The sequence below is a fragment of the Sus scrofa genome, chromosome 17, assembly GCF_054392235.1.
Source record: "Sus scrofa isolate SSC_HxYL_T2T_F1_AM1 chromosome 17, Sscrofa_HxYL_maternal_Yorkshire_Landrace_v2.0, whole genome shotgun sequence".
Lineage (NCBI taxonomy): Eukaryota > Metazoa > Chordata > Mammalia > Artiodactyla > Suidae > Sus > Sus scrofa.
The window spans coordinates 15,729,258-15,756,563 of record NC_139399.1 but is presented as its reverse complement, the minus strand read 5'-3'; the positions used below and the strand labels follow the sequence as shown (position 1 = coordinate 15,756,563).

At 47.1% G+C, this 27,306-nt stretch overlaps 1 protein-coding gene across 1 annotated transcript; it reads left to right on the top strand.

The window, feature by feature from the left end:
- Positions 1 to 27,306, top strand: LOC100154844 (heparan-alpha-glucosaminide N-acetyltransferase). The gene is given in 15 exon segments (XM_021077734.2): positions 1 to 24; positions 361 to 488; positions 5,670 to 5,739; positions 7,079 to 7,176; positions 9,838 to 9,914; positions 10,897 to 10,927; positions 12,029 to 12,189; positions 13,504 to 13,619; positions 15,571 to 15,692; positions 16,054 to 16,180; positions 17,634 to 17,720; positions 23,503 to 23,580; positions 24,482 to 24,552; positions 24,642 to 24,754; positions 25,578 to 27,306. Coding segments are annotated over 15 exon segments (1,485 nt in total). The 3' UTR covers positions 25,760 to 27,306.

The following is a 27,306-nucleotide window of genomic DNA, read 5'->3' as shown; positions in this document are numbered from 1 at the left end:
ATGTCCCAGGTGTGCATCCTGAAGGTGTAGGGAAGAAATAACCTGGTATCTGGAACTTGCTTAAAAATACTTCACACACACACACAAACACACAAGGAGGGGAGAAGGGGAGAGTAGTAATTAATACATGCAGTGTTGATAATTCTAGAACCTAGGTGATGGGTGCATGTGGGTTTATTGTACTGTTCTCTGTACTTTTGGAGTACACGATGACAATTCCCCCCCCAACCCACCCCACCCCATGAAGAGTGTTCTCAGTTTTAACAGGAAATGTAGCATAAGGATATAGACTTTCCCTTCATTTGTTTCTGTTTGTATTTGTCTGCATTTTTAACTTAATGTCATAAACTGTAATGACAGGACTGCACTGATGCTCAGAATCACACCTTTGGTGACGACGTGTCTTTTCTCTTTGCAGCTGTGTGTATTGCGTTCCTTGTCGGCCTGTCACTCATCATTGTGCTGTCCTTTCTAAGGTTCCTGATGAGGTGAGCAGGGGTTTGGGTGGACACGTTGGGAAAAATAGAATATAGGAAAACTATGTTCAGGAAGTTCCCTTGTGCTGCACTGGATTAAGGGTCCAGTGTTGTCACTGCTGTGGCTCAGGTTGCTGCTGTGGTGTGGATTCGAGCCCTGGCCCAGGAACCTCCACATGCCGCAGGTACACCCTTCCTGAAATATATATATATTTTTATGACTGGATATATGGATCATGTTTAGATACTGATTTGAGCAATTAAACTATAGAAAAGATAGGAGAATTGAACTGGATATTTGATAATGTTGAGGATTTTTTTTTCTTTAATGGCTGAACTCACAGCATATGGAAGTTTCCAGGCTAGGGGCTGAGTCAGAGGTGCAGCTGCGACCTATGCCACAGCCACAGCAATATCAGATCCTTAACCCACTGCATTGGGCTGCAGGTTGAACCAGTGCCTCTGCAGAGACAAGCCAGATCATTAACCCACTGCACCACAGTGGGAACTCCCAAGGAATTATTGATAATATTTTAAAATGTGGTAATAGTGTGGTAGTTACATTTAAAAATAAAGAATCCTTACATTTAAAAATAAAGAATTCCTTGGGAACTCCGAAGTAATTATTGATAATATTTTAAAATGTGGTAATAGTATGGTAGTTACATTTAAAAATAAAGAATCCTTATCTTTTAGTAATACTAAAGGTATTTATGGTGAAGTATTTCTGGGTGAAATGGTATGATGTCTGTGACTTTTCTTTAAAATAATAAAGCCCAGGGAGTTCCCCGGTGGCCCAGCCGTTAAGGATCTGGCATTGTCACTGCTGTGGCTCAGGTTTGATCCCTGGCCCAGGAATTTCCGCATATGCAGTTGCAGCCAAAAAAGTAATAATAATCAAGCCAAGGCAGGAGAAAGGGGCAGTGGGTGGGAGCATAGATGAAGTAAGACTGACACGTTGAGGTAGGTGATGGGTCCATGCAGGTTCATTATACTGGAGTGTCTGCTTATGTGTATGTATATGTGTGGAACTGTCCATGACCAAAAATAAGAAAAGGAAAAAAATCCTATGATTTATTGAATAACTCAAATGTGCAAACTTTATGCAAAACATGCTTTTTTTTTTTTTGGCTGTCCAACGGCATATGGAGTTCCCAGGCAAGGGATCAGGGGATCAGATCCAAGCCACAGTTGCAACCTAAGCTATAGCTGCGACAATGCCAGATCCTCAACCCACTGTGCTGGGCTAGGGATTGAACCTGTGTCCCAGTGCTCCAGAGACACTGCTGATCTCATTGCACCACAGCAGGAACTCCAAAACATGCATTTTTTTGCCAGGCTAACATACACTTTTTTTTTTAAATAGAAGATTTATTTTCAATGTCTCCAAATCTGGTAACATAAAGTTTATTACATGTTTCAGTATCAAGAGAGCTAGAAGCACAGTACATAAAAGGACTCAGTTTTTAGAAATGTTTTGTGTAATTTCCACTGGAAAGCCCTTGATGATTTATACTCAAAGATATGCATTCTCTTGATTTTCTCATCAAAGACATGTACCTACTAAAAGGATAAATTTAATTGCTCTCATATTCCAAATAAAAAATGCAAGGTAATCATTATTATTTGAAAAAGAACAAATTGTCCTGGAGCTCTGAGTTTGCCATGGTTGTTGAGGTTGAGAAAGGATTTGTAGATTTTAATCATTAAATGTGGGGACATAAACTTGGAAAGTTCTTGTTTTTTTTTTTAATTTTTTTGACCATGCCGTGGCATATGGACATTCCTGGGCCAGGGGTTGAACCTGAGCCACAGCAGTGACAATGCCAAGTCCTTAATCCCTAGGGCACCAGGGAATTCCTCCTGTTCTTATTCTTAGGGGCACAAAATGAAAGTGAAACCATCCTAGAAAATTTCAGGGGTGGTAAATAACAAATGATATTACCCCATCAGGTCACTAAGCAATCTTCAGTGTCTTAGAAATCAGGATTCGTTTCCACTGAAAAATTTAAAGAAAGAGAAGGGGAGAAGTAAACTAACTCAGAATGAAAACATTGTGTGAAAGAGCTAAGATAAACTGTTTGATTTTTCCTAAGAACTCTCGTTTTTTAAAGAAAAATGAGTTAATGTATTTATCTTTTGTTACTCGTGTAAATCAATTTAATCTCATCTGGATATCTTTCGGCACTAAACCACTGATCCAAGAGAGAGACCCCAGCACAGTAACTGTCTGAATCACTCCAAGGTCACTTTCAGACTTTCTCAGTTTGCATACACGCATTTTTATTTATTTTGCCATTGAGTCTGGAATACTGGGTTTTGCTGTTTGTATTTATATTTATTTTTCTTTCTTTTTTTTTTTTTTTTTTGTCTTTTTTGTCTTTTTGCTATTTCTTTGGGCCGCTCCCGAGGCATATGGAGGTTCCCAGGCTAGGGGTTGAATTGGAGCTGTAGCCACCGGCCTACGCCAGAGCCACAGCAACACGGGATCCAAGCCGGGTCTGCAACCTACACCACAGCTCACGGCAACGCCGGATCCTTAACCCACTGAGCAAGGCCAGGGATCAAACCCTCCACCTCATGGTTCCTAGTTGGATTCATTAACCGCTGAGCCACAATGGGAACTCCCTGTTTGTATTTATATTTCTTTGTATGGACATTCTTTTTTTTTTTTTTCCAGAGCAGACAAATATTAATAAAATCAGGGTTGAGAGAAAGTCAGCTGTACACCTTGACTGTCCTGTTCCTACTGTTTTATTTTTTACATTTTTAAAATTTATTTTCTTGACGTATGCTTTATTTACAATGTTGTGTTAATTATTGCTGTAAACTATTAGAATGGATGAGCAATGCGGTCCTACAACACAGCACAGGGAACTGTATCCAATCTCTCGGGATCGAACATGGTGAAAGATATTATGAGAAAAAGAATATGTGTATGTGTGACTGGATCACTATGCTCTACAGCAGAAATTGGTATAACATTGTAAATCAGCTATACTTGAATAAAGAATATTTAAGCAAATTTCGGCACGGCAGAGTGACTCAGTTATACACATATATACATTCCTTTTAAAATTCTTTTCCACTATGGTCTATCCCAGGATAGTAAATAGAGCTCACTGTGTTGTATAGTAGGGCCTTGTTGCTTATCCATCCTGTATGTAGTAATTTCCATCTAACCCCAAACCCCCAGTCCCTCCCACTTCCTTCCTCTTCCCCCTTGGCAACCACAAGTCTGTTCTGTATGTATGTCTGTGAGTCTGTTTCTGTCTTGTAGGTAGGTTCCTTTGTGTCGTGTTTTATTTATTTATTTTTTTTTTGTCTTTTTATTTTTTTTTTTTTTGTTGTTGTTGTTGCTACTATTTTTTGGGCCGCTCCCGCGGCATATGGAGGTTCCCAGGCTAGGGGTTGAATCGGAGCTGTAGCCACCGGCCTACACCAGAGCCACAGCAACGCGGGATCCGAGCCGCGTCTGCAACCTACACCACAGCTCACGGCAACGCCGGATCGTTAACCCACTGAGCAAGGGCAGGGACCGAACCCGCAACCTCATGGTTCCTAGTCGGATTCGTTAACCACTGCGCCACGACGGGAACTCCAGTGTCGTGTTTTAGATTCCACACGTAAGTGATACCCAACGGTGTTTTGTCATTGACTCACTCCATGATGCTCTCTAGGTCCATCCACGTTGCTGCACTGTTCCTGCTGTTTTAACAGCCGTAGCTCATCTCTCACAGCTTGCAGACACCGTGATCAGTCATTGCTGCATTGAGCACGTGTGGTTATTTGCAGCCTTTTGCTGTCCTGACTTTAACATGTTGTCAATCAGAATTCTAGTCATGGGGAATAATGATCACCTCTCATCCTCACGACACTGTTGAATGAAGGCTCCTTTTATTTTTTTTCTTTTGGTTTTAAGTTCTTTTATTCTCCAAAGTAATTTTTTCAAACAGGGTAATATGGTATATTTTAAAGACAAACACATAGGGAATTATCTTCAACACAAGTTTGATTTCCAGTTCTCAACATATAACTTTTTTTTTTTTTGTCTTTTTAGGGCTGCACCTGAGGCATATGGAAATTCCTAGGCTAAAGGTCGAATTGGAGCTGCAGCTGCTGGCCTACACCACAGCCACAGCCATAGCAACACAGGATCTTAGCTGAGTCTGCAACCTACACCATGGCTCAAAGCAACGCCAGATCCCCAACCTACTGATCAAGGCCAGGGATCGAACCTGCATCCTCCTGCATACTAGTCAGATTCCTTACCACTGGGCCAAATGGGAATTCCCTAATTTCTTTTATATCCAGCAGAGATGGTGGCTTCAGCCTTTCTTTTTTTAATCATTGAAACCTAATTTATTTTATTATTTTGTTTTTAGGGCCATATCTGCAGCATTTGGAAATTCCCAGACTAGGGGTCGAATTGGAGCTACAGTTGCCAGCCCACTCCACAGCCAGAGCAACTCAGAATCCGCGCAGATTCTGTGACCTACACAACAGCTCATGGCAACGCCGGATCCCTAACCCAATGAGGGAGGCCAGGGATCAAACCTGCATCCTCCTGGCTATTAGTCGGGATTGTTACCTCTGAGCCACAATTGTTGCCTCTGAGCCATGGATACTAGTCAGGATTGTTACCTCAATAACTCCTGTTTCATTTTTTTATTAAAGTATAGTTGATTTACAGTGGTGCCAAGTTGTGCCAGTTTCTATAGTACAGCATAGTGACCCAGTCATACACACACACACACACACACACACACACACACACACACACACACACACACACACACTTTTTCTTGTACTGTCTCACATCATATTCTGTCCCAAGAGACTGGATAGAGTTCCCTGGGCTGTACGGCAGGACCTCATTGCTCATCCATTCTCAATGGAATAGTTTGCATCTATAACCCCAAATTCCCCGTCCATCCCACTCCTTCCTCCTCCTCCTTGGCAACTGTCTTTATTCCTCTTTCATTAATGAGGAACCCATGCTGTCAGGGTTGAGCATTTGAAAGTACTGCTATTGTAAACTTTGATTCCTACTTTTGCTTCATTAAAAAAACTTTAAAATGTCTAATTCTTTAACTTGTATAGAATGTGAACTTTAATTTTCTTTCAAATTGCTATCATTCTGAAAATGCTGCCAAAGAAAGTCAGTTAACCGAGCCTTTTATTTATTTACAGTTTGGAAGACTTTCATAATTGGATTTCTAAAGCAATAAACACGCGGGAAACCAATTGCCTCATCAATTCTGTGAGTTATTGGAGCACATCATGTGTGCTCTGGGTAGTTTCCTAGATTTGGAATTGACAGTTCCCCATTGAATAATCTTTATTATCTTATGTTTTGGAAGGCCAGGTTGTGTGTCCTGCATTCTTTTTTTTTTTTTTTTTTTTAAGGCTGCACCTGTGGCATATGAAAGTTTCCAAGGTAGGGGTCCAGTCGGAGCTGCAGCTGCCAGCCTATGCCGTAGCTACAGCAGTGCAGAATCTGAGCTGCATCTGTGACCTATACCACAGCTCATGGCAACTCCAGATCCCCTGAACCACAGAGTGAAGCCAGAGACCGAACTTGCATCCTCATGGATGCTAGTCGGATTCGTTTCTGCTGAGCCACAAGGGGAACTTCCAGTGTCTTGCATTCTTAATAAATAGCAGTCTCCTCTGGCCTCTGTAAAGGGTGCAGTCCTTTCTCTTTCTTTGTGAGGCTGGAGCTTGGGCTTCATCGTGATGCTGGGTGTGCAGATTGTTTTCACTCTGCCAGCAGCACTATTAATTCGTCCAGTTAAGTAGAGAGTATCAAGATGAAAACAAAAGAATAAGAGGCACCAATAGTAAATCTATAGAGAGTTCCCTGGTGGCTCAGGGGGTAAGGACCTAGTATTGTCACTGCTTTTGCTGCTGTGGCATGGGTTCAATCCCTGGCCTGGAAACTTCTTTCTCTCCTTTTTTTTTTTTTTTTTTCATTTCAAGGCTGTACCTGCGGCTCATGGAAGTTCCTGGGCTAGGGGTCAAATCAGAGCAGCAATTGCAGGCCTGCACCACAGCCACAGCAGTACCAGATCTGAGCTTCATCTGTGACCTACACCACAGCTACTGGTAATGTCAGATCCTAATCCTCTGGGCGAGGCCAGGGATGGAAGCTGCATCTTCACAGACACTATGTTGGGTTCTTAATCTGCTGAGCCACAGTGGAAACGCCAGGCCTAGGAACTTCTGCATGCCACGGGCATGGCCAGAAAAAAAATCTATAAAAGTGATGGCCTGCTGTGGCGACCAAACATGTTTTTTGTGTTAATCATTTCCTGTGGCCATATTATGTCCATTTACGGCCATACTTGCTCTTACCTTGTTCCTGATGTCCCTTGTGGTCGTTGATCGGCTTGGCCACTGCCAGGTCAGCAGGAGGCACAAAACCAAATAAGGTGAAAAACCAAACCTCTAGGCGGGGTCTTACAGAAGCAAACTACAGTGTTGTCCAGAAGAGCCATCCTTGCCTTCCACTTTGCTCATTTCTTCCCTAATAAACCAGAAAAGTGTAGTTGACACTTTAGCATTCTGAACCATCTAGTCTTTCTCCCCTTTTCCAGAAGGAGCTGGGCTCTCCAAGCAGGGCAGCTGACCCTCAACCCGAGGCCTGGTGACTGTCGGCGGCCCCACTGCGCCTCCGCTGCGTGGACACATTCCGGGGGTATGTGGGGCCCCTGGGGACCCAGTGGGGGGTGGGGCACAGGACACCTCAGGTGAGAGGTTCACACATACGCACACCGCCAACCTAAGGCATTTGATGAATCATTTACTTTCTGGGCTAGAAAGGAGTTCCTGCTGTAGAGATAAATCAGCAGCTGCTCCTGACTTGGAAGCTGTCCCAAGAGCCTGTGTGACGTGTCCCTAGGCAGGAACAGGGGGGTGGGGGGGCCAGAATAGGCTCCATGGGGACCTGAGAAGCCTCTCACGTTAGTACAGAGCTTCCTGTGGGCCCATGTGTGGGCAGGTGGCCGCCCTCTTCCTCACCCGCACTGGCCAGGCAGCTGGAACGTCAGGCCCTTTGGGTAGCAGACCCAGAGTCACAGGGGATAGCTGTTACTCTCTAATTCTGGGTTGAGGATGAAGGCCAGGACCGAACTCTGAACAGAAAGCCTATAACTGTATGCCTAAAAAGAAATACGTAGGTGCCAAGTCATCTGTTCCTACCCACTGAGGCCTTGTAGACCCTGTGACAACCTGAGAGCTCTGGGCCAGCCTTCCCAGAGCCCTGAGTGCTCCTGGTGTGTCCCTGAAGCCAGGGACCAACCTCAGTAATGATACTAGTCCTAGCGATGGCTGATAGCGGGTCCTCCCTGTGTGCCCGGCCCCACTCCAACTTGTCCTCGTTTATTTTATCTCTTAGGGATCCTATGAGGTACCTAGTTGTTTTTTTTTTGTTTTTTTTTAAGGGCTGTACCCACAGCATGTGGAGGTTCCCAGGCTAGAGGTTGAATATGGAAGTTCCCAGACTCCACCACAGCCACAGCCACACCAGATCCGAGCCTTGTCTGTGACCTACACCATGGCTCACTGCAACACTGGATCCTTAACTCACTGAGTGAGGCCAGGGTTCAAACCTGTGTCCTTATGGATACTAGTCGAGTTCATTACTGCTGAGCCACAACAGGGGCTTGAAGTATTCTTTTTTTTTTTTTTTTTTGTCTTTTTGCCTTTTCTAGGGCCACTCCCGCGGCATATGGAGGTTCCCAGGCTAGGAGTTGAATCAGAGCTGTAGCTGCCAGCCTACCCAGAGCCACAGCAACGCAGGATCCAAGCCACATCTGCAACCTACAGCACAGCTCACGGCAACACCGGATCCTTAACCCACTGAGCAAGGCCAGGGATCGAACCCGCAACCTCATGATTCCAAGTCGGATTCGTTAACTACTGCACCATGATGGAAACTCCTCGAAGTATTCTTAATATGCCCACTTCCCTGGTGAAGACAATGAGCCACAGCATTGAGTAACTTGCCTGAGGTCCCTCAGGAACTAGGTGGGTTTTGAATCCTGGCAGGTGGGCTCCAGAGTTCCTGCAAATCACCCCACTGACGCATTAAGGTCCTTGTTCCCCATGTTCTGCAGAATTAGTGTCATACAACAGCATATGCAGAATCTATTTTATTATTTATTTATTTATTTATTTACTTTTCAGGGCTGCATCTGTGGCATATGGAAGTTCTCAGACTAGGAGCTGAATTGGAGCTGCAGCTGCAGGCCTACATCACAGGATCTGAGCTGCATCTTTTTTTTTTTTTTTTGTCTTTTTAGGGCCGCACCCTTGGCATATGGAGGTTCCCAGGCTAGGGGTCCAATCGGAGCCGCAGCCGCCAGCCTACTCCAAAGCCACAGCGACGCGGGATCCAAGTCGTGTCTGCGACCTATACCACAGCTCACGGCAATGCCGGATCCTTAACCCACTGAGCGAGGCCAGGGATCGAACCCGCATCCTCATGAACACTACGTCAGCTTCCTAACCTGCTGACCCGCAACGGGAACTCCTGCAGAATCTATCATCCTCTTTCGTTCAGAGATGCTCACAGGTGGACAGGAGCTGACATTGATTAAGTGCCAAAGATGTTTCAAGGATCAGTTAGGGGCTGTGATGCATGTTACTCACCATCGTGTTGCCTGTGGCCCCCGGGTTAGGGGTCTCCCTCCTTCACAGAGAACTGATGGGAGGCTTGTCCCAGGGTGAATGGCTCCTAGGAGAGAGGGGCCGAGGGCTTGACCCTAAAGACTGTCCTCTCCTGCTACAGGTCTTTAACCTGAGACACCCAAAGAATTATCACTAAACGGAGTGATGGGGAATGCTTTGCTGTTTTCAAGTTACATGGTTTAGTGTCAAGCATAAAGTTTTCTTAAGACGTCATGTCTAGGAGTTCCTGTTGTGGCTCAGTGGGTTAAGAACTTGACTCCTGACTAGTATCAGTGAGGATGTAGGTTCCATCCTTGGCCTCACTCAGTGGGTTAAAGGATTTGGCATTGCCATGAGCTGCAGTGTAGGTCACGCCACAGCTCAGATCCCGCATTGCTTTGGATGTGGCATGGGCCTCAGCTGTAGCTCTGCTTCAACCCCTGGCCCAGGAGCTTCCGTATGCCACAGGTGTGGCCCTGAAAAGAAGAAAAAAAGATAACCGTGTTGGAAATGTTGCAGCAGCGCTTTAGTGTGGGGCCCTAACTAGTGATTTGAGGTGGTAGTTTCTCGCTCTTTCGGTGTCTGCTTGTATCATGACGACACATAGTGAGCCGAACGTGTTGCCTGCAGCTGGGCCATCGTTGTCACCCACACCAGCCCTGAGAGCGCGTCTCTGTCTGCTTTGCAGGATAGCGCTCATCCTCATGGTGTTTGTCAACTACGGAGGGGGGAAGTACTGGTACTTCAAGCATGCCAGCTGGAATGGTAAGATGCTGCTTAGAGGGAGCCTTATTCACGTGGGGCCCCAAGCACAGTGGGTGGGAGAACCCCTGGGCACCCCCCAGAGCTCCAGAGAGCAGTCCCCACGGGAGGCCTCTGAGATCATTCAGTCAGCTTTCGGTTTTGTCCTTCTGGGTGTCTGGCTCGGAGATGCTTCAGTATAACTGAGTCTTGGAAGGTCTCGGCTGTGGAGCCACAGGGCTCTACAGAAGGAATGGCCCTTGTTCTGTTCTGGATTTGCCTTAGAAACGGTAGTTTCTTGCTCTTTCAGTGTCTGTTTGTATCATGAGGGCACCTGGTGAGCAGCATGTGTCACCTGCAGCCGAGCCGTCCTAGTCACCTGTACCAGCCCCAGGAGCACATCTCTGTTGCTTTATAGGGTAGCCACACGGGCGTCCTGCTCATGGTCCCCCTGGGGTGTTGTGGGCTGGGCTGTGAATATGGCTTGGAGGTCAGTTTAGGATGGATTTCTGTTTGTTTTGACTGTGCCCTTGGCAGGTGGGAATTCCTGGGCCACGGATTGAACTTGAGCCACAGCAGTGACAACACTGAATCTTAACCACTGGGCCACTGGGGAGCTCCCTAGGATGGATTTTGAATAGCGCTGCTTAAGATAGCACACTGCTGGGGCTCCCGCTGCGCCGCAGCGGGATCGCCAGCATCTTGAGAGCTCTAGGACACAGGTTTGATCCCCAGCCCGGCACAGTGGGTTAAGGATCCATGCAGCTGTGGCTTAGGTCACAGTTGCGGCTCTGATCTGATCCCTGGCCTGGGAACTCCATATGCTATGGGGCAGCCCAAAAAGAAAAAAAATGGGGAAAAAAAGCACACTGTCTGCACACTTCCGCCTGGTGTCCAACTCCGGGCTCTCAGGAGTCCCTCCCCCTCAGTGGGAGCAGGAAGCCACGCAGGGGAGGAATCACCCATGTTCAGGTCCTTTGCTCACCGCCTGCCCGTGTTTCCACAGGGCTGACCGTGGCTGACCTCGTCTTCCCGTGGTGAGTTGCAAATCCGCCGCCTGCTCTTCGCGGCCCGTCTGTAGGGTTTTGTTTTCAGCTGATGCTGGACTTTCCCCACGGTAGCCCTGAGTTCCGGGCCACAGGCCTGTGCTGCCCACAGGTTATCAGGTCCTGCTGGAAGCCGTGCTCCAGAAGCACACTCCCGCTTGGCCTCGCGCTTATATGACATGTGCAAATAAAAGAGGAGTGACTTTGGTGGAAACATTTTGTTAGTGTGGAGGTGATAGACAAGCTCCTGGCATCTTGTAGGAAATCAGGAATTCTCAATGTGTAGTTAAAAACCACTAATCTTGATAAATAAGTGTAAGAATCGTCTCTCCTAAAGAAAAGGCAGTGTATTGGTATCAGGGAATTCTGAGAAATATGTGACAAGCTGTGACAGTAGTAAGTTACAATTTATTTTTATTTATTTATTTTTTGCTTTTTTTTTTTTTTAAGGGCCGTACCTGCAGCATGTGGAAGTTCCCAGGCTAGTGGTCGAATCGGAGCTGCAGCAGCTGGTCTGCTCCACAGCCACAGCAAGCCCAGATCTGAGCTAAGTCTGCAACCTACACCACAGCTCACGGCAATGCTGGATCCTTAACCCTCTGAGCGAGGCCAGAAATTCAACCCACGTCCTCATGGATACTAGTCGGATTCATTTCCATTGAGCCACAGTGGGAACTCCCCATAGCAGCCTGTCTTTGGTGACCAAATGGGAGGGTTGTTCCTGGAAACTGCACTGAGTTCCGAAGGGTTTCCTCCTAAGACAGGATATGAAGGCGCACAGCAGCCCAATGTGTGATTCTTCCCCCTCTGGTCACCTAATGATATTTCTGTTTTTGCTTATTTACTTATTTTTTTGGCTGGGCCATGACATGCAGAAGTTCCCGGGCCAGGTATTGGACCTGTGCCACAGCAGTGACAACACCAGATCCTCAACCCACTGAGCCACCAGGGAACTCCCTGATGTTGTTCCAGTGATTGATTCCTTAAAAAAAAAAATCACATGTTGCTTCTCCTGTGCAGTGGGTTATAAAATACCGATAATGCAGAGACAAGCAACTGGAAGTGTCCACCTAGTAACAGCTGTTGTTGTAGGTTTGTATTTATCATGGGAACTTCGATTTTTCTGTCGATGACTTCTATCCTGCAGCGGGGATGTTCCAAATTCAGATTGCTGGGGAAAATTGTGTGGAGGAGTTTCCTGTTAATCTGCATCGGAATCGTCATTGTGAACCCCAACTACTGCCTTGGTCCACGTAAGTATCTTTTTCCCTCTGTCAGAATAGATTCAGGTTGAAATGGGGGAAATACATGTTATAATTTGAAAGAGATGTAGTTCCTGCATCTCAGGGACCTGCCAAAAGAACAGTTAACAGAAAAGTATATATAACGCATGTGTGACTGCGGGCATTTTTTTGTTTGCTTGTCTTTTTTAGTGCTGCACCCAGGGCATATTGGAAGTTCGGAGGCTAGGGGTCAAATCAGAGCTACAGCTGCTGGCCTACGTCACAGCCACAGCAACGCCAGACCCAAGCCATATCTGTGACCTACACCACAGTTCACGGCAACACCGGATCCCTGACCCACTGAGCGAAGCCAGGGATCAAACCTGTGTCTTCATGGATACTAGTCAGATTGGTTTCCGCTGAGCCACAAAGGGAACTCCCCGACTTGGGGTATTACTGTCTTGGAATTTTAGACCCAGGAGGTGCGTCTGAGTCCCTCACACCCTTCGTTTGTACAAAGGGAGACTGCGCGACAGGGGGCGAGTGGGGGCTCCCTCCGAGTGTAGTGGTGGCCGGCAGGGTAGGGACCAGACTAGGCTGCTGGAGCTCAGACCCTCCCTCCCACGCTGGGGTTTTGTTATTTTGTTCACAAGCCCACCTGCTCATCACCTGGACTCCCCCGGCCGCCAGGAAGGAGTGACATCTCTGTCATTGTCCGAGCGTGTGGGAGGCACAGGGAGCTGCGGGGAGGATGTGAGCCCTGTGCTTGGGACCAGTGTCAGGATCCAGGAGGACGCTAGTCACTGTCCTCAAGGGACTGACAGTGTCATTAGCAAGAGAGGACAAAGTTACCCAGCTGGTGGCCAGATGAACCTGTCACACAGAAGGCACCAGACTTTAGAGAAGAAGAGGGGGTGAGGTTATAAGGGGAGGGGGCGCAGAAAAGCTGACGTGATGGCTCTTCAGAGAGTGGGCTGGTGCTCCCAGCAAGACCCATGTGGAGGTCCTCAGAGGGTGACTCGCAGGGCTGTGGGTACCTGACTTGCGCTGGGTCTGTGGGTTGCTGCTGGATGGCGGGAGTTGAATGCACACTGCTGATGGCAGAGGCCAGGGGGTGACTTAAGGGCTGGGGGCATCCCCATTTTATCCCCAAACCAAGCAGGATCCTTGCTCTCAGCCCAGCCTCCCGCTGGCCCGCTCCTGGGTGTTCGAGCTCCTGACCACGTGGCTTCCACCTTCAGGAGCTGAAAAAGACATAGGGCACAGGAGGAGTTCTCTTCCCTTAGGGGGAGGTGGGGGGAAGCGAGGAGGCTGGCTCACACCCCCTTCTGGTATCCCCTGCAGTGTCCTGGGAGAAGGCACGCATCCCTGGCGTGCTCCAGCGGCTGGGGGTGACCTACTTTGTGGTCGCGGTGTTGGAGCTGCTCTTTGCCAAGCCTGTGCCTGAGAGCTGCGCCTCGGTGAGAAACCCTGCTTTCAACAAGGGGGGAGTGTCCCTGTAGAGCTGTTAGAACTTCAGTTCTGACTGCAGGATGAGCCTATCAGACTCTGTTAGTCAAAAGCATTCTTTTTTCTCTTCAGTTAGTTTTTCTTTTTTTGTCTTTCGTTTTTTTTTTTTTTTTTTTTTTTTTTTTGTTTTTTTTTTAGGGCCCCACCCACAGCATATGGAAGTTCCCAGGCTAGGGGTTGAATTGGAACTGCAACTGCCAGCCTAGGCCACAGGAACAGCAATGCCAGATCCGAGCTGCATCCGAGACTCAGGCAATAGCGGATCCTTAACCCACTGAGCAAGGCCAGGGATTGAACCCACATCTTCATGGATACCAGTCTGGTTTGTTATTGCTGAGCTACAGTGGGAACTCCAGTTTTGTTTTTTTTTCCTGGCCGCATCCATGGTGTATGGAAGTTCCCAGGCCAGGGATTGAATCCGAGTTGCTGCAGTCAGGTTCTTCACCCACTGTGCCACAGTGGGAACTCCTTCAATTAGTTATTTTTACTTAATACTTAATATAAAAAGATTATATCAGTTTTTTTGGCCAGGCCCGTGGCACGCAGAAGTTCCTAGGCCAGGGACTGGACCTATGCCACAGTAGTGACAATGCCAGATCCTTAACTGCTAGGCCACCAGGGAACTCCTATGTCAGTCTTTTTTTATTGTGGTAGAAAGCACAACATGAGAGCTACCCTCCTAATAAATGTTTGTTTCTTTTAATCAAGTGCATTTTGATGACATTAAATAACATCACGTCTGGTTTGCTGGTTCAGCCTCTTGGGGGCATTTCTGCCCATTTTTACATTTCTTTGTGGTACAAGATACACAGACTCTGGGAATGTTTTTGTGTCTATAAAGTGCTGCCAAGGTTTAACTTGGAGGGAAAGAGCTGAGGTAGGGATAGAAGGAAGGAAATAACAAAGATAAGAGGAGAAATAAATGAAATAGAGACCAGAAAATCAATAGGAAAGATCAGTGAAACTAAGATCTGTTTTTTTTTTTTTTTTGAAAAGAAAAGCCAAAAAAAAAAAAAAGGGGGTTATTGAGATGTAATTCACATACCATAAAACTCACGCATTTGAGGTGTAAAGTTGAGTGAAATTCAGTATATTCAGAGTCAGTCATCGCTACTGTCTGATTCTAGAACATTTTCATTACCCTCCAAAATACCCTGTCCTCACTACCAGTTGCTCCCCAGTGCCCAGGTCTCCCACCCCTGGGGAACCCCTGATCTACTTTCTGTCTCCGGGGCTTCCTGTTCTGGACCTTTCATACGCATAGAATTGTAGGTAGCTTTTTGATTCTGGTTTTTTTTCCTTTAACATGATATTTTTCAAGGTTTATCCATGTTATGCCATCAGTGCCTGATTTCTTTTTATTCCTGAATAATAGTCCATTTTATGAATATACCACATTTTGTATCCATTCATCAGTTGATGGGTATCTGACTTGTCTCCACCTTTTGGCTGTTGTGAGTAATGATTCCCTGTCCATTCATGTACAGGATTTTGTATGAACATCTCTTTTCAAATATCTTGGGTATAGGAGTAGAATTGTGATTTTTTGTTTTTTAGCCACACCCTCAGCAGTGGAAGTTTCTGGGCTAGGGATTGAACCTGTGCCGCAGCAGTGACAATGCCAGATCCTTGGCCCACTGAGCCACCAGGGAACTCCTGTCCACTGATTTCTTACCTGACATTCCACTGTGATGTTTCATAGAGCTGGAAACCTCTAGACCACATACTACATGTGAAACAAACATGCAGCTAGTTTGTGTTACTGCCGTAAGGGCCGAGAGAAGCATGCCTGGCAATTTCCCAGTACGTGTGCTGTGTGTTAGTTCACACCTGTTCCACCTGCCTTTAGTTCACATGTGTTTTATCCTCCTGCCCCTGTCCCCACCCCGCGGCCCAGGTCAGGAGAGAAGCTGCTTTTCTCTGCTGGACGTCACATCCAGTTGGCCCCAGTGGCTCTTTGTGCTGGTGCTGGAAGGCGTTTGGCTGGCCTTGACGTTCTTCTTACCTGTTCCCGGCTGCCCAACGTGAGTGAGCCCGTGGGGATGCCCTTTCTGCATGTCATTTTCTGCCGAGTCAGAGCCCCTGGCTTCTGGGGTCAGGGCTCCCACGTCCAGAGTTCGCTTCTCTGCTCCTGAGATGTGCCTCGTGTGGGAGGGGAGGCTGGTGCCTGTGGGAGGACTGTCTCTGTGAGGTTTGGGGAGTCGTGTGGAGGAAGCCGGGTCTCTCCTGGGCCTTTCCGTGTGGGCTGCTGTCCAGTCAGGGGCGCCCGGGGGTCGTCGGGTTGCCAGGTATGCACGGGTCTCTGGTGGCCTGTGCAGATCGCCAGCGTGTCCCCTCCTCCCTTCGGAAGTCTGGCTGGTGAAGTTCATGTTCTCGATCCCCCAGGGGTTACCTGGGCCCCGGCGGCATTGGCGACCTGGGCAAGTATCCAAATTGTACCGGAGGAGCTGCTGGCTACATTGACCGCCTGCTTCTGGGGGACGACCACCTTTACCAGCACCCTTCCCCGGCGGTGAGTGGCCCGCCTCGTCCTCGGAGCTGGGGGCTTAGGGGCTCTGGGGAGAAAGGGCCAACTTGGAGCTGGTCCATGAAATAGAACAGGACGGGAACCAATCTTTTCTGCAGAGTTGGCTGACTTTATTTATTCATTTATTTATTTTGCCATGGTTGTGGCACGAGGAAGTTCCCGGGCCAGGGACTGAACCCGAGTCACAGCAGTGACAATGCTAAGTCCTTAACTGCTAGGCCACCAGGGAACTCCAAAGCTGACCGACTCTAGAGATGTCAATTTAATGCAGGTTGTGGGCAGAATGGAAACCTTTCTTTGGCTTTTAAAGTGAGAATGTGTGGCATCCAGCATGGAGCCTAGTGCCTCCCTGGACATCTCAGGTCCTGGGGCAGACCTTCCCTGTGGGAGGTTTGCCAGGTGGTGCTTTGGGGTTGGCACCTGGCAATGAAGGCCCTGCTTGGTCTCCTGGGGGATGGGGTGGCCCCTCAGAATTGCTGTCAGTGGGGCGAGGGGTCCGGCCCTTGACATCCTGGGTTGGATGTGAGCTGTCCCAGCAAGGTGGTACCTCCTGCAGAGGCAGCTGTCTTCAGCAGGGACAAAGCCAGAGGTGGCTGAGAGCTTCAGGCCATTGGTTCCCTCTGGTGGCTGTGGCTGCCATAGTCCTTGAAGGGGGGGGGAGGGGGGGGAGTAGCAGTGTGGTGCCATAATGCCCCCTGTCCCCTGGCATTCACTATAATGTGTAGTTCCAGATTTCTACAGTTTCTACAGTAAATAATATGGACTTTTTTTTTTCCTCTTTTTAGGGCCGCTCCCACTGCATATGGAAGTTCCCAGGCTAGGGGTTGAATTGGAGCTGCAGCTGCTAGCCTACGCCTCAGCCACAGCAACACAGGGTCCAAGCTCTGTCTGCAACCTACACCACAGTTCACGGCAACGCTGGATCCTTAACCCACTGAGTGAGGCCAGGGATTGAACCTATGTCCTCATGGATACTCGTCAGGTTCATTATTGCAGAGCCATAATGGGAATTCCAATATGAATGTATTTTTGAATGTTATTTGCTTAAAAGAAGAAAGGAAGCTGTTGATGTTACAGTGGGGTTGACCACAAAGACTAAACCTGAAAATTAGACATGTTCTATCCTGGTTAGAGAGGCATCATTTGGGGGGTGCGGGGCCCAGCACTATCTCCTGAGCCCCCGGAAGCTGAGGTGGCTGTGCTGGGCCAGGCTCACATCTCTGTTCCCTTCCTGAGTGTCACATGCCATACACGTTCTTGGCTGGAATCATTGTTAAAAAAAAAAAAAAAGGCATTCTGCCTGTAATTCCCACAAGTGGACAATGAATTTCTGCATCAAAAACAAACCTGTGGAGTCTGGAGGCACCTGCGTTTGTATTTTGCCTCCAAGTTGCTTGTGTGCTGCTGCAGCCAGGGCTGCCTTCTTGTTCTTGTTCAGGTGCTTTATCACACCAAGGTGGCCTACGATCCTGAAGGCATCCTGGGGACCATCAACTCCATCTTGATGGCATATTTAGGAGTTCAGGTATTTGTTTCCTTCAGATGCACTTTTATGACAGTTAGGGATGACTGATTTATCACTAATTGCAAAACCATTCGATTAAAATAAGTAATTGGAAGCATATCTTCTGTGTATTTCAGGTCTGAAAAATTGTGTTTAAATTTGCTGCATCCCATAGATTTTGTATGGTTGTGTTTGTGGTTTTTTTTAAATTTTTTTTATTACTCAATGAATTTATTACATTTATAGTTGTACAATGATCTTCACAATCCAATTTTATAGGATTTCTAACCTACAACCCCTGCACATCCCCCCACCCTCCCAAACCATAAGTTTGAAGACCATAAGTTTGTTTTGTTTTGTTTTTTTTAACTTTTATTAGGTGTCAGCCCTTTTTCTAGGTATTCCGGATTGGAGACCGTAAGTTTTTAAAAGTTTGTCAGTATCTGCAAAGAAGTTAATTCTGTCCTTTTTTCAGATTCCACATGGACAGTGAAAGCATTTGATGTTGGTGTCTCATTGTCTGACTGGCTTCACTTAGCATGATAATGTCTAGGTCCATCCATGTTGCTGCAAATGCCATTATTTCGTTCCTTTTAATGGCTGAGTAGTACGGTTGTGTTTTAATTGCCATTTGCCTCAAGGTATTTTTAATTTCTTCTTTAATTTCATCAGTGCCCTGTTGTTGTTGTTGTTGTTGTTGTTGTTGTTGTTGTTGTTGTTTGTAGCATGCTCTTTAGTCTCCTAATTTTTCACGTATATTCCTGTGGTTGATTTCTAGTTTCATGCTGTTGTGGTCAGAAAAGATGCTTGAAATAATTTTTATACTCTTAAATTTGTTGAGGCTTGTTTTGTGCCCTAGCAAGTGGTTAATCCTAGAGACTGTTCCATGTGCACTTGAAAAGAAGGTGTATTTTGCTTTTTTTGGATATAACATCCTAACAATATCAAGTCTAATTGTTTTATGGTGTATCATTTAGGATCTCTGTTGCCTTATTGATTTCCTGTCTAAAATATCTCTTCATTGATGTGAGTGGGAATGTTAAAGCCTCCTACTATTATTGTATTTCTATCAATTTCTCCCTTTATGTCTGTTAGTATTTGTTTTATGTATTTGGATGCATATATATTGACAAGTATAACATCCTCTCCATGTATTGATCCTTTTATCATTATATAGTGTCCTTCTTTATCTTTCTTTACAGCCTTTATTTTAAAGTCTACTGTGTCTCATCTGAGTATTGCAACCCTTGCTTTCTTGTCATTTCCATTTGTGTGAAATATCTTTTCCCATCCCCTCATTTTCAATCTGTGTGTCCTTTGCCCTAAGGTGGGTCTCTTGTAGGTAGCATAGTGTAGGCTCTTGGTTTTTTGTTTTTTAATCCAGTCTGCTACTCTGTGTCTTTTGATTGTGTCATTTAGTCCATTGATATTTAAGATAATTATTGATAGATGTATATTGCCATTTTAAACTTTGTTTTCCTATTAATTTTATATTTCTTCTTTGTCCCTTTTTCCTTTTGCAGCTTGATGATTTTCTTTTGTATTATGTTTATGTTCTCTTCCTTTTGGTTTTTGTGAATCTATTGCATGTTTTTGGGTTGTGGTTACCTGTTTTTCAAGCATGTTAACCCTTTTTATATCTACGTGCCTTAGTCATATAGGCTCAAACCCATTCTAGGAAAAAAAAAGTTTTCTTTCCTTCCTCCCCTACATTAATGATTTGGATGTCCTCTTTTACATCTTCATGTTCATCTTTTTGCTATTCACCATGGTTATCATCACTTTCACAGAAATTTTTTGATTTAAAAAAAAAAAATCTTTGTCAGAGTTTCCATCATGGTGCAGTGGAAACAAATCTGACTAGGAACCATGAAGTTGCAGGTTTGATCCCTGGCGTTACTCAGTGGGTTAAGGATCGGGCATTGCCATGAACTGTGGTGTAGGTCACAGACTCTGTTCGGATCTGGTGTTTCTGTGGCTGTGGCAAAGGCTGGCAGCTGTAGCTTTGATTTGACTCCTAGCCTGGGAACCTCCATATGCCACAGGTGCAGCCCTAAAAAGCAACAACAACAACAAATCTTTGTACTTGCTTATGTAAGTAATGGATTTTCCAATTGTGATTTTCTCTTTCCTATAGATTCTTACTTCTTTTCTATGTAGAGAAAACCTTTCAATATTTCCTGTAGGACAGGTTTAATATTGCAGTATTCTTTCAGTTTTTGCTTGTATGAGAAATTCTTTATCTCCCCTTCTACTCTAAATGATAATCTCGACGGGTAGAATATCCTAGGTTGCAGATTTTCCCCTTTCAGAACTTTGACTGTATCCTTCCATTTACTCCCTTCTGGCCTGTGACATTTCTGTAGAGAAATAAGTTGAGAGCCTTATGGGGATGCCCTTGTAACTAACCCTTTGTTTTTCTCTTGATGCCTTTAGAATCCTCTCTTTAACTTTTGCCATTTTCATTATAGTATGTCTTGGTGTGGGTCTGTTTGGATTCAACTTGTTGGGTATCCTCTGTGGCTCCTGTATCTGGATATTTTCTTCTTTAGATTTGGAAGTTTTCAGCCATAATTTCTTTTTTGGCCACTCCACGGCATATGGAGTTCCTGGGCTAGGGGTCAGATTCAAGCTGTGGTTGTGACCCCTCCAACAGCTGTGGCAATGCCAGATCCTTAACCCACTGTGCTAGGCCAGGGATCAAACCTGAGTCCCAGTGCTCCACAGAGTCGCTGACCCTGTTGCACCATAGTGGGATCTCCAGCCATGATTTCTTTCTTTTTTTTTTTTCCCAGCCATGATTTCTTCAAATACATTTTCAATCCCCCTTTCTCCTTCTTCTCCTTCTGAGATGCCTATTATGCATAGGTTGGCATACTTTATATTATCCCATAGGTTTTTTATATTACTTTGACTTTTTTTTTCTTTTTCATTTGGCTTTCTGTCTACCATTCTGATTCAATGATTTCTATTATTCTATCTTCCAGATCACTTATCTGTTCTTCTGCATTATTCATTCTGCTATTCATCATCTTTAGTTCAGCTTTCATTTCAGCAAATGAATTTTGTAATTTATCTTGGCTCCTCATGATTTCTAGCTCCTTTTTTCTTTTAACGGTAATCTGCATTTTTATCAATAGTCCTAATTCCTTCAGTATTTTTATCTCCTGTTTGGACTCGGTGTCTATCACACTGAGAGGTCTATTTCATTGTTTTTTCAGGGGAATTTTTTGACCTTTTAATTGGGAGTGGTTCCTATGTGTCTTCATTTAATTTATATTTTTCTTACTGTATGAGTTTAGGGGAAGCAGTTATTTACGCTGGTCCTGGAGGGCTATTTTTATGGGGAGTGTCCCTGTGTAGGTTTAATATTTTTGTTGCAAGAGCTGTTTTATTTTTTTAATTTTTTAATTTTTTTGTCTTTTTGCCTTTCTAGGGCCACTCCTGTGGCATATGGAGGTTCCCAGGCTAGGGGTCTAATCAGAGCTATAGCTGCTAGCCTACACCAGAGCCACAGCAACACAGGATCTGAGCCGTGTCTGCAACCTACACCACAGCTCTGGCAATGCTGACTCCTTAACCCACTGAGCAAGGCCAGGGATCGAACCCAAAACCTCATGGTTCCTAGTCGGATTCGTTAACCACTGAGCCACGACGGGAACTCTGCAAGAGCTGTTTTTAGTGTGGATGCCTGCCACTCCTTTCTTCAGTTTGTGCTGGCCATTATCACCTTGGTAGGAGGTGTGACTGGGTGTGGTGACCAGAGCCTGCAGTGGATATGAGCAGGACCTCCTCTTTGCTCTGTGGTTTTCACTGCCCTGTCAGGGACCAGATCTGTTCCCTAGTTTTAGGGTAGAAGCCCCCAGTTCCATTTCTGAGCTACATTTATGAGCTGGAGCATGAGGTAGGTGGGATTGGAGCACTCCCACTGGGAGAGGAGCCCCTGAGTATTCCTCTGCCCGAGCTGTTCACCTGTGAGTGTGCTCTGTTGTTCCATCTGTCTCCCACTATGCAGGCACACAAAGTACACTGTTGTTGGCACCACCCTTGGACCCACCCAACCATGGGAATGCCAGCAATCGGCCGTGGTGTCCCTTGCATTGTTTTCATAAGGCCACCACCGCAGATCTCCTGAAGTCAGGTCCCAGGGCTGCAGTCATTGCACATCTGGACCCGCTATGGGAGTGATAGAGGCAGTTCAGACCCTGGCCCAGCCAAGCCCCCATGTGCATGTTGTGGGGGCTGGGCTGGGCCAGGGTCTGAGCTGCCTCTATGGCTCCCATAGCGGGTCCAGATGTGTCCCACAAAAGCCCATAGCTGCTAAGTCTAGGCCCATCCCATCCGTGGGAGCACCCACTGTCCACTCAGAGTCTGCAGCTTGCACAGCCTCAGGGAGAGATTTCAGCCCTGCTTCCTAAGCTGTGTGGCCTCTGAGGCTCAGCTCTGGTTTTAGACGTGCCTCTGCATGTGAGCAACCCAGTGGCATCTGCCTCCAGAGCTGCGGAGGCAGAAGTTGGCCCAGGGAGAAAGAAGCTGTTATGGCAGCCCCCCCACCCACCCCGCTTCAAGCGCCACTTAACAGTGGCACTTCGCCTCTATGACAAGTCTGGGCTTCTTCTGTAAACACTCCCAGTTACGACTGTACCACACTCCAGCCCTTCAGACTGTCTCTGTGCAGCCAACGCCAGTCCTCTCCCCCGTCTGTCCTCTACACCCCAAGTTCCAGCCTCCCTCTCCCTGCTACCTCTGTACTAGCAGATGCTTCTATCAGGCTGGGGTGCGCAGGGCGGTGGCACAGGCCTTCCATGCTGGTCTCTGTCTCACCTGCCACAACTCAGCTGTTGAGCTCTCCTCCGAGCCTCTGAAGCTCCCTTTCAGTCCCGGCTGACCCCCCCAGCAGTGAGGGGGCTCCCCAGGGTACAGGAACCTCTCCTCTCCTTTAGCTCCCTCTCAGGGGTGCAGGTCCCATCCTGTTTCCTCTTTTGTTTTCCTTCCGTCCTACCGCATTCCGTGGAGGTCTTTCCTGTCCTTTCAGGTGTTTGAGGTCTTCGGCTCGTGCGCAGGAGGTGTTCTGTATTCTGGGAGAACTGTTCCACCAGTAGATGCATTTTTGGATGCATTTGTGGGAGGAGGCGGGTCCCACGTCCTACTCCACCACCTTGATTGGAGCCCCGATAAATTATTATTGACACTTTCTTCAGCGTTTTCAGAAGCTAATTCCTACTTTGGGGGGATTTTTATGCCAAGCCCAGATTTTTCTGTTTTTAAAAATGTTTCCCGGCCTCCAGGTCCACCCTGCCCCTGCCCCCCTTCTGTGTCCCTGCCAGACGGGACTATCCAGCAGGCCAGCCTGAGCTGGTCCCTTGTTACGTGGGGAGAAAAAGTGACTTTCCTTGGCTCCCCTCCCCTAGGGGAGAAAGCTTGTGCCTTAAAGTAAGACCTGCAGGCCCACCTCTCCCCACCCCAGCCCTTCTGAACTACCCGCAGCACCTCAGGGAGGCTGTGTTTCCCCCTGTATGACACGCTTCCGTGCTCGCTGTTCCATCCTGCCCAAGCGCTGGTCCTGCTTCGTGCCCATATCCTCAGCGGGTCAGCTGCTCCTCTGCACGCCTCCCCCACCTCCCTCCCGAGGGGTCCCTGTGCCTCTCGGCCTGCACTTAGCCACAGGCAGGGGCCTCCTTCACTCTCCTTGTGACCCCACTACCTGCAGCTGAGGCTGTCTGTTGAGTGGTTAGGATGGTGGATGAATCTGAAGAAGACCCCGTAAGCGGGTCTCTTGGTCACAGTGTGTTCTCTTCTGCAGGCAGGGAAAATACTCTTGTATCACAAGGATCGGACCAAAGGCATCCTGATCAGATTCGCCGCCTGGGGGTGTTTTCTGGTGAGTGACCCATGTTTTTCACTGAAATTCCTTCTCTTCACACACATTTATTTCACACTGGGCAGCAGTGGGATAGAGCTGTCACGTCATGATTGTTACAGCCTTCCTCTGAGTAGCAGAGAGGAAAAAACTCTACAGCCCAATTCTCAGGAAAATGTTTTATAAATAAATCCACGCATGCACGAAGAAATGGAGCTGGGGTGTGGGTTTCTGGGACCTTTTCCAGAAGGACCAGGCCAATGATAACAGGTTCACAGGTAGTAAAAGATAAAGCTCTTCCTTCAACCCTCGACTTTGCAGGTGGGTTTCCTCCCAGGATTCATTCTCATTGATCTGTTCATTTACCTTCAGCTCAGAGCAATGCTGGAGAGGTATTTTTTGGAGAATAGTTTTAGTTATACAACATTTATTTATTTATATTTATTTTTCTTTTTAGCTGCACTTGTGGCATATGGAGGTTCCCAGGCTAGGGGTCAAATCAGAGCTGTAGCCGGCCTACACCAGAGCCACGGCAACTCAGGATCCAAGCCACGTCTGCGACCTACACCACAGCTCATGGCAACACCGGATCCTTAACCCACTGAGCAAGGCCAGGGATCGAACCCGCAACCTCATGGATACTATGTTGGATTCTTAACCTGCTGAGCCACAAGGGGAACTCAATTGTACAACTTTAAAACGTTTTTCCAGTTAAAAGAAAATGGCAAGCACGATTTTCAGTCCTCCCCAAGCAACTTAGTGGCTCATATTTTTCAGTTGTGAACCACAGTGGTTTCTTTTAAAAAAAATTTTTATTGTCATTGATTTACAATGTCCTATCAATTTGTGCTGTTCAGCAAAGTGACCTGCAATTGTTTCCTGAGATGATGTAAGAAACTTTAACACCTCTCTCCCCTCACAGGGGCTTATTTCTGTTGCTTTGACGAAAGCTTCTGAAAATGAAGGCTTTATTCCAGTGAACAAAAATCTCTGGTAGGTACAGCAGACGTGTCATGTGCACATCCAACTGGGCTGACGTCAGAAGTGCTCTCCGGAGCCCTGAGACGCCCGCTGTCCCCCAGGTCCACCTCCTACGTCACCACGCTGAGCTCCTCTGCCTTCTTGATCCTGCTGGTCCTGTACCCCATTGTGGATGTGAAGGGACTGTGGACAGGAACCCCGTTCTTCTACCCGGGTGAGCCCCCTGCCCCAGGCCGTGCGGAGGAGGGGACCTGCAAGCAGCTGGGGCTGGGTGTGTCCGAGGGGGGCCCAAGCAGGGTGTCCCTGGTGTGTTCCCGGGCAGCACCCCCTCGTTTTACCATTTAGGTTGTGGGGTCGTAAACAATGCTCCGATGGCTTCTTCAGTCACGTCATCCAGTTCCGAAGGCTTCAGAAATGGGGCCGCACTTTCTGATGGAAATGCCCTGCTTTACACCTGATGCGTGAGAGATGCCCCCAGGGATGCGAGGGTTTCGCCTGAGACGAGTGCAGCAGATAATTTCATGACTCGCCTGAGCCTCCGAGTCCAATAATAGTCTCTTTGGTCTATAAGTTAATAATCTGGCATTCCTTTCAGATTAAATATTCCACAATTACATCTCCAACGTGAATAGTTTCTAATTTTTTTTTTTTTTTAGGGCCACATCCACGGCATATGGAAGTTCCCAGGCTAGGGGTCTCATCGGAGCTGCAGCTGCCAGCGTACGCTACAGCCACTGCGACTTGGGATCCAAGCCGCATCTGTGACTTACACCACGGCACGTGGCAATGCCGGATCCTTAACTCGCTGAGTGAGGCCAGGGGTCGAACCCGCATCCTCATGGATACTAATCGGATTCGTTTCTGCTGCACCACAGTGGGAACGCCTCTGCTACTTTTCTTGATATAGTTTGCACTTCAGTAGCTAAGATACACACCACTTACTTTTGAAGGTAGCCCGTAACAGAAGCGGGCGCCTTTTCTTTTTTCACTGAAGTCAGATTTCCCGAGTGAGACCGATGACCGCTGTGTCTCCCCAGGCATGAACTCGATCCTGGTGTACGTGGGCCACGAGGTGTTTGCCAACTACTTCCCCTTCCAGTGGAGGCTGGGGGACAGCCAGTCCCACAGGGAGCATCTGGTGCAGAACATAGTCGCCACTGCACTCTGGGTGCTCATCGCCTACGTCCTCTACAGGAAGAACGTCTTTTGGAAAATCTGAGGCCCCAGCTGAGATGAGATGTGTGACTGGCAGACCACAGGGCCTGGGGAATCATTAAAAGGAGGCATTCGTTAAAACAGCGGCTGGGCTGTGAATTTCCAGATTATCAACAAGGAGGCTGACGTGGCTCCTGCGAATCTGCCTGTGGACGTGGGACTTAAATACCTGAAACATAATTGTCTTGTCTTCTCCGTCTTCTATGGAAATGGATGCATTTGGAACGTCTCATTTAATTTTTCAGAAGGGAATTCACCAGGCCATTTTGCTTCTGTGACGGGCAACACAATCCACGGTCTGCTGCTCCCTGATGTTCTTTGCCTGCACCTGCCTCTCCTCACGTATCCACACCGACCAAGGTGCCACCTTGGCCGCCGTGGCTGGCTGTGACACTCGCTGGGTGTATGTGCAGTAGCGCAGTCTAATAGATTTTTGGTGAAGTACAGCTTAATAGTTCAAGAAAGTCCAAGCGATTTCCTTTCAGCTCTGTAGGGCACTGGTGGGGCCAAATAAAAAGCCTTTCTTTTTTTTTTAAGCAGTAGGGAAGAAACTTTATTAATTGAATGACAGCATATTTTTTAAAAGGCTCAAATTAGGGAAAACGCTGTAGGATACGCACCAACCATAGCGAGTGGGGGCTCCCGCTGTGGTGCAACAGGGTCAGCAGCATCTCTGGAGCCCTAGGATGCAAGTTCAATCCCTGGCCCCTAACAGTGGGTTAAAGGATCTGGTGTTGCTACAGTTGTGGTGTAGGTGCAACTGTGGCTCAGATCTGACCCCTGGCCTGGCCAAAAAAATGAAAACAAACCAAAAAGCCAGGTTGAATTAAAGTTATGATCATATTCAAAAAAGGCTTTTTTTTTTTTTTTTTAAAGGGCTGCACCAAGGCACATGGAGGTTCCCAGGCTAGGGGTCAAATCAGAGCCACTGGCCTACAGCACAGCCACAGCAATGCAGGATCCGAGCCAAGTCTGCAACCTTCACCACAGCTCATGGCGACGCTGGATCTTTAACCCACTGAGCGAGGCCAGGGGTTGAACCCACGTCCTCTGGATACTAGTCGGGTTCGTTACCACTGAGCCAAAACAGGAACTCCCCCAAAATGCCTTTCTATCAGAAGCTGTTTTTTCTCCTTTTCTCCATTTTAAAAACAGTTAAAACCATAGATGTATTATTTGCAGCCACTCTTGCTTACAGTTAACTACTTAAGTGCCTACCTGTCAGCCTACCCACTCACCTCCTACTTGGGGGCCTTTCTCTCCGTGTATCTGGATGGTATCTGGTCCCCAGGGCCAGCCTCTGTCCCTAGGAAGAGAGGAGCTTGCGGTGTCTCCTGGGCTCCTGCTTTGCCGTCCTTGCCGTGCGCGATGTCAGGCAAGTCCCTGAGCAACAAGGGAGGTGGTGCTGGGCTCCCCGCTCCCTGCCAGTTCTGAGGCTCAGTGGGGTGGCCTGCATCGCTGGCTTTTCTGAAATCCTTAGAAAAATATTTTTATTACAGAAAACTCTTCCAAATCAATGACCAGGAAAAGTTAAAAAAAAAAAAACAAAAA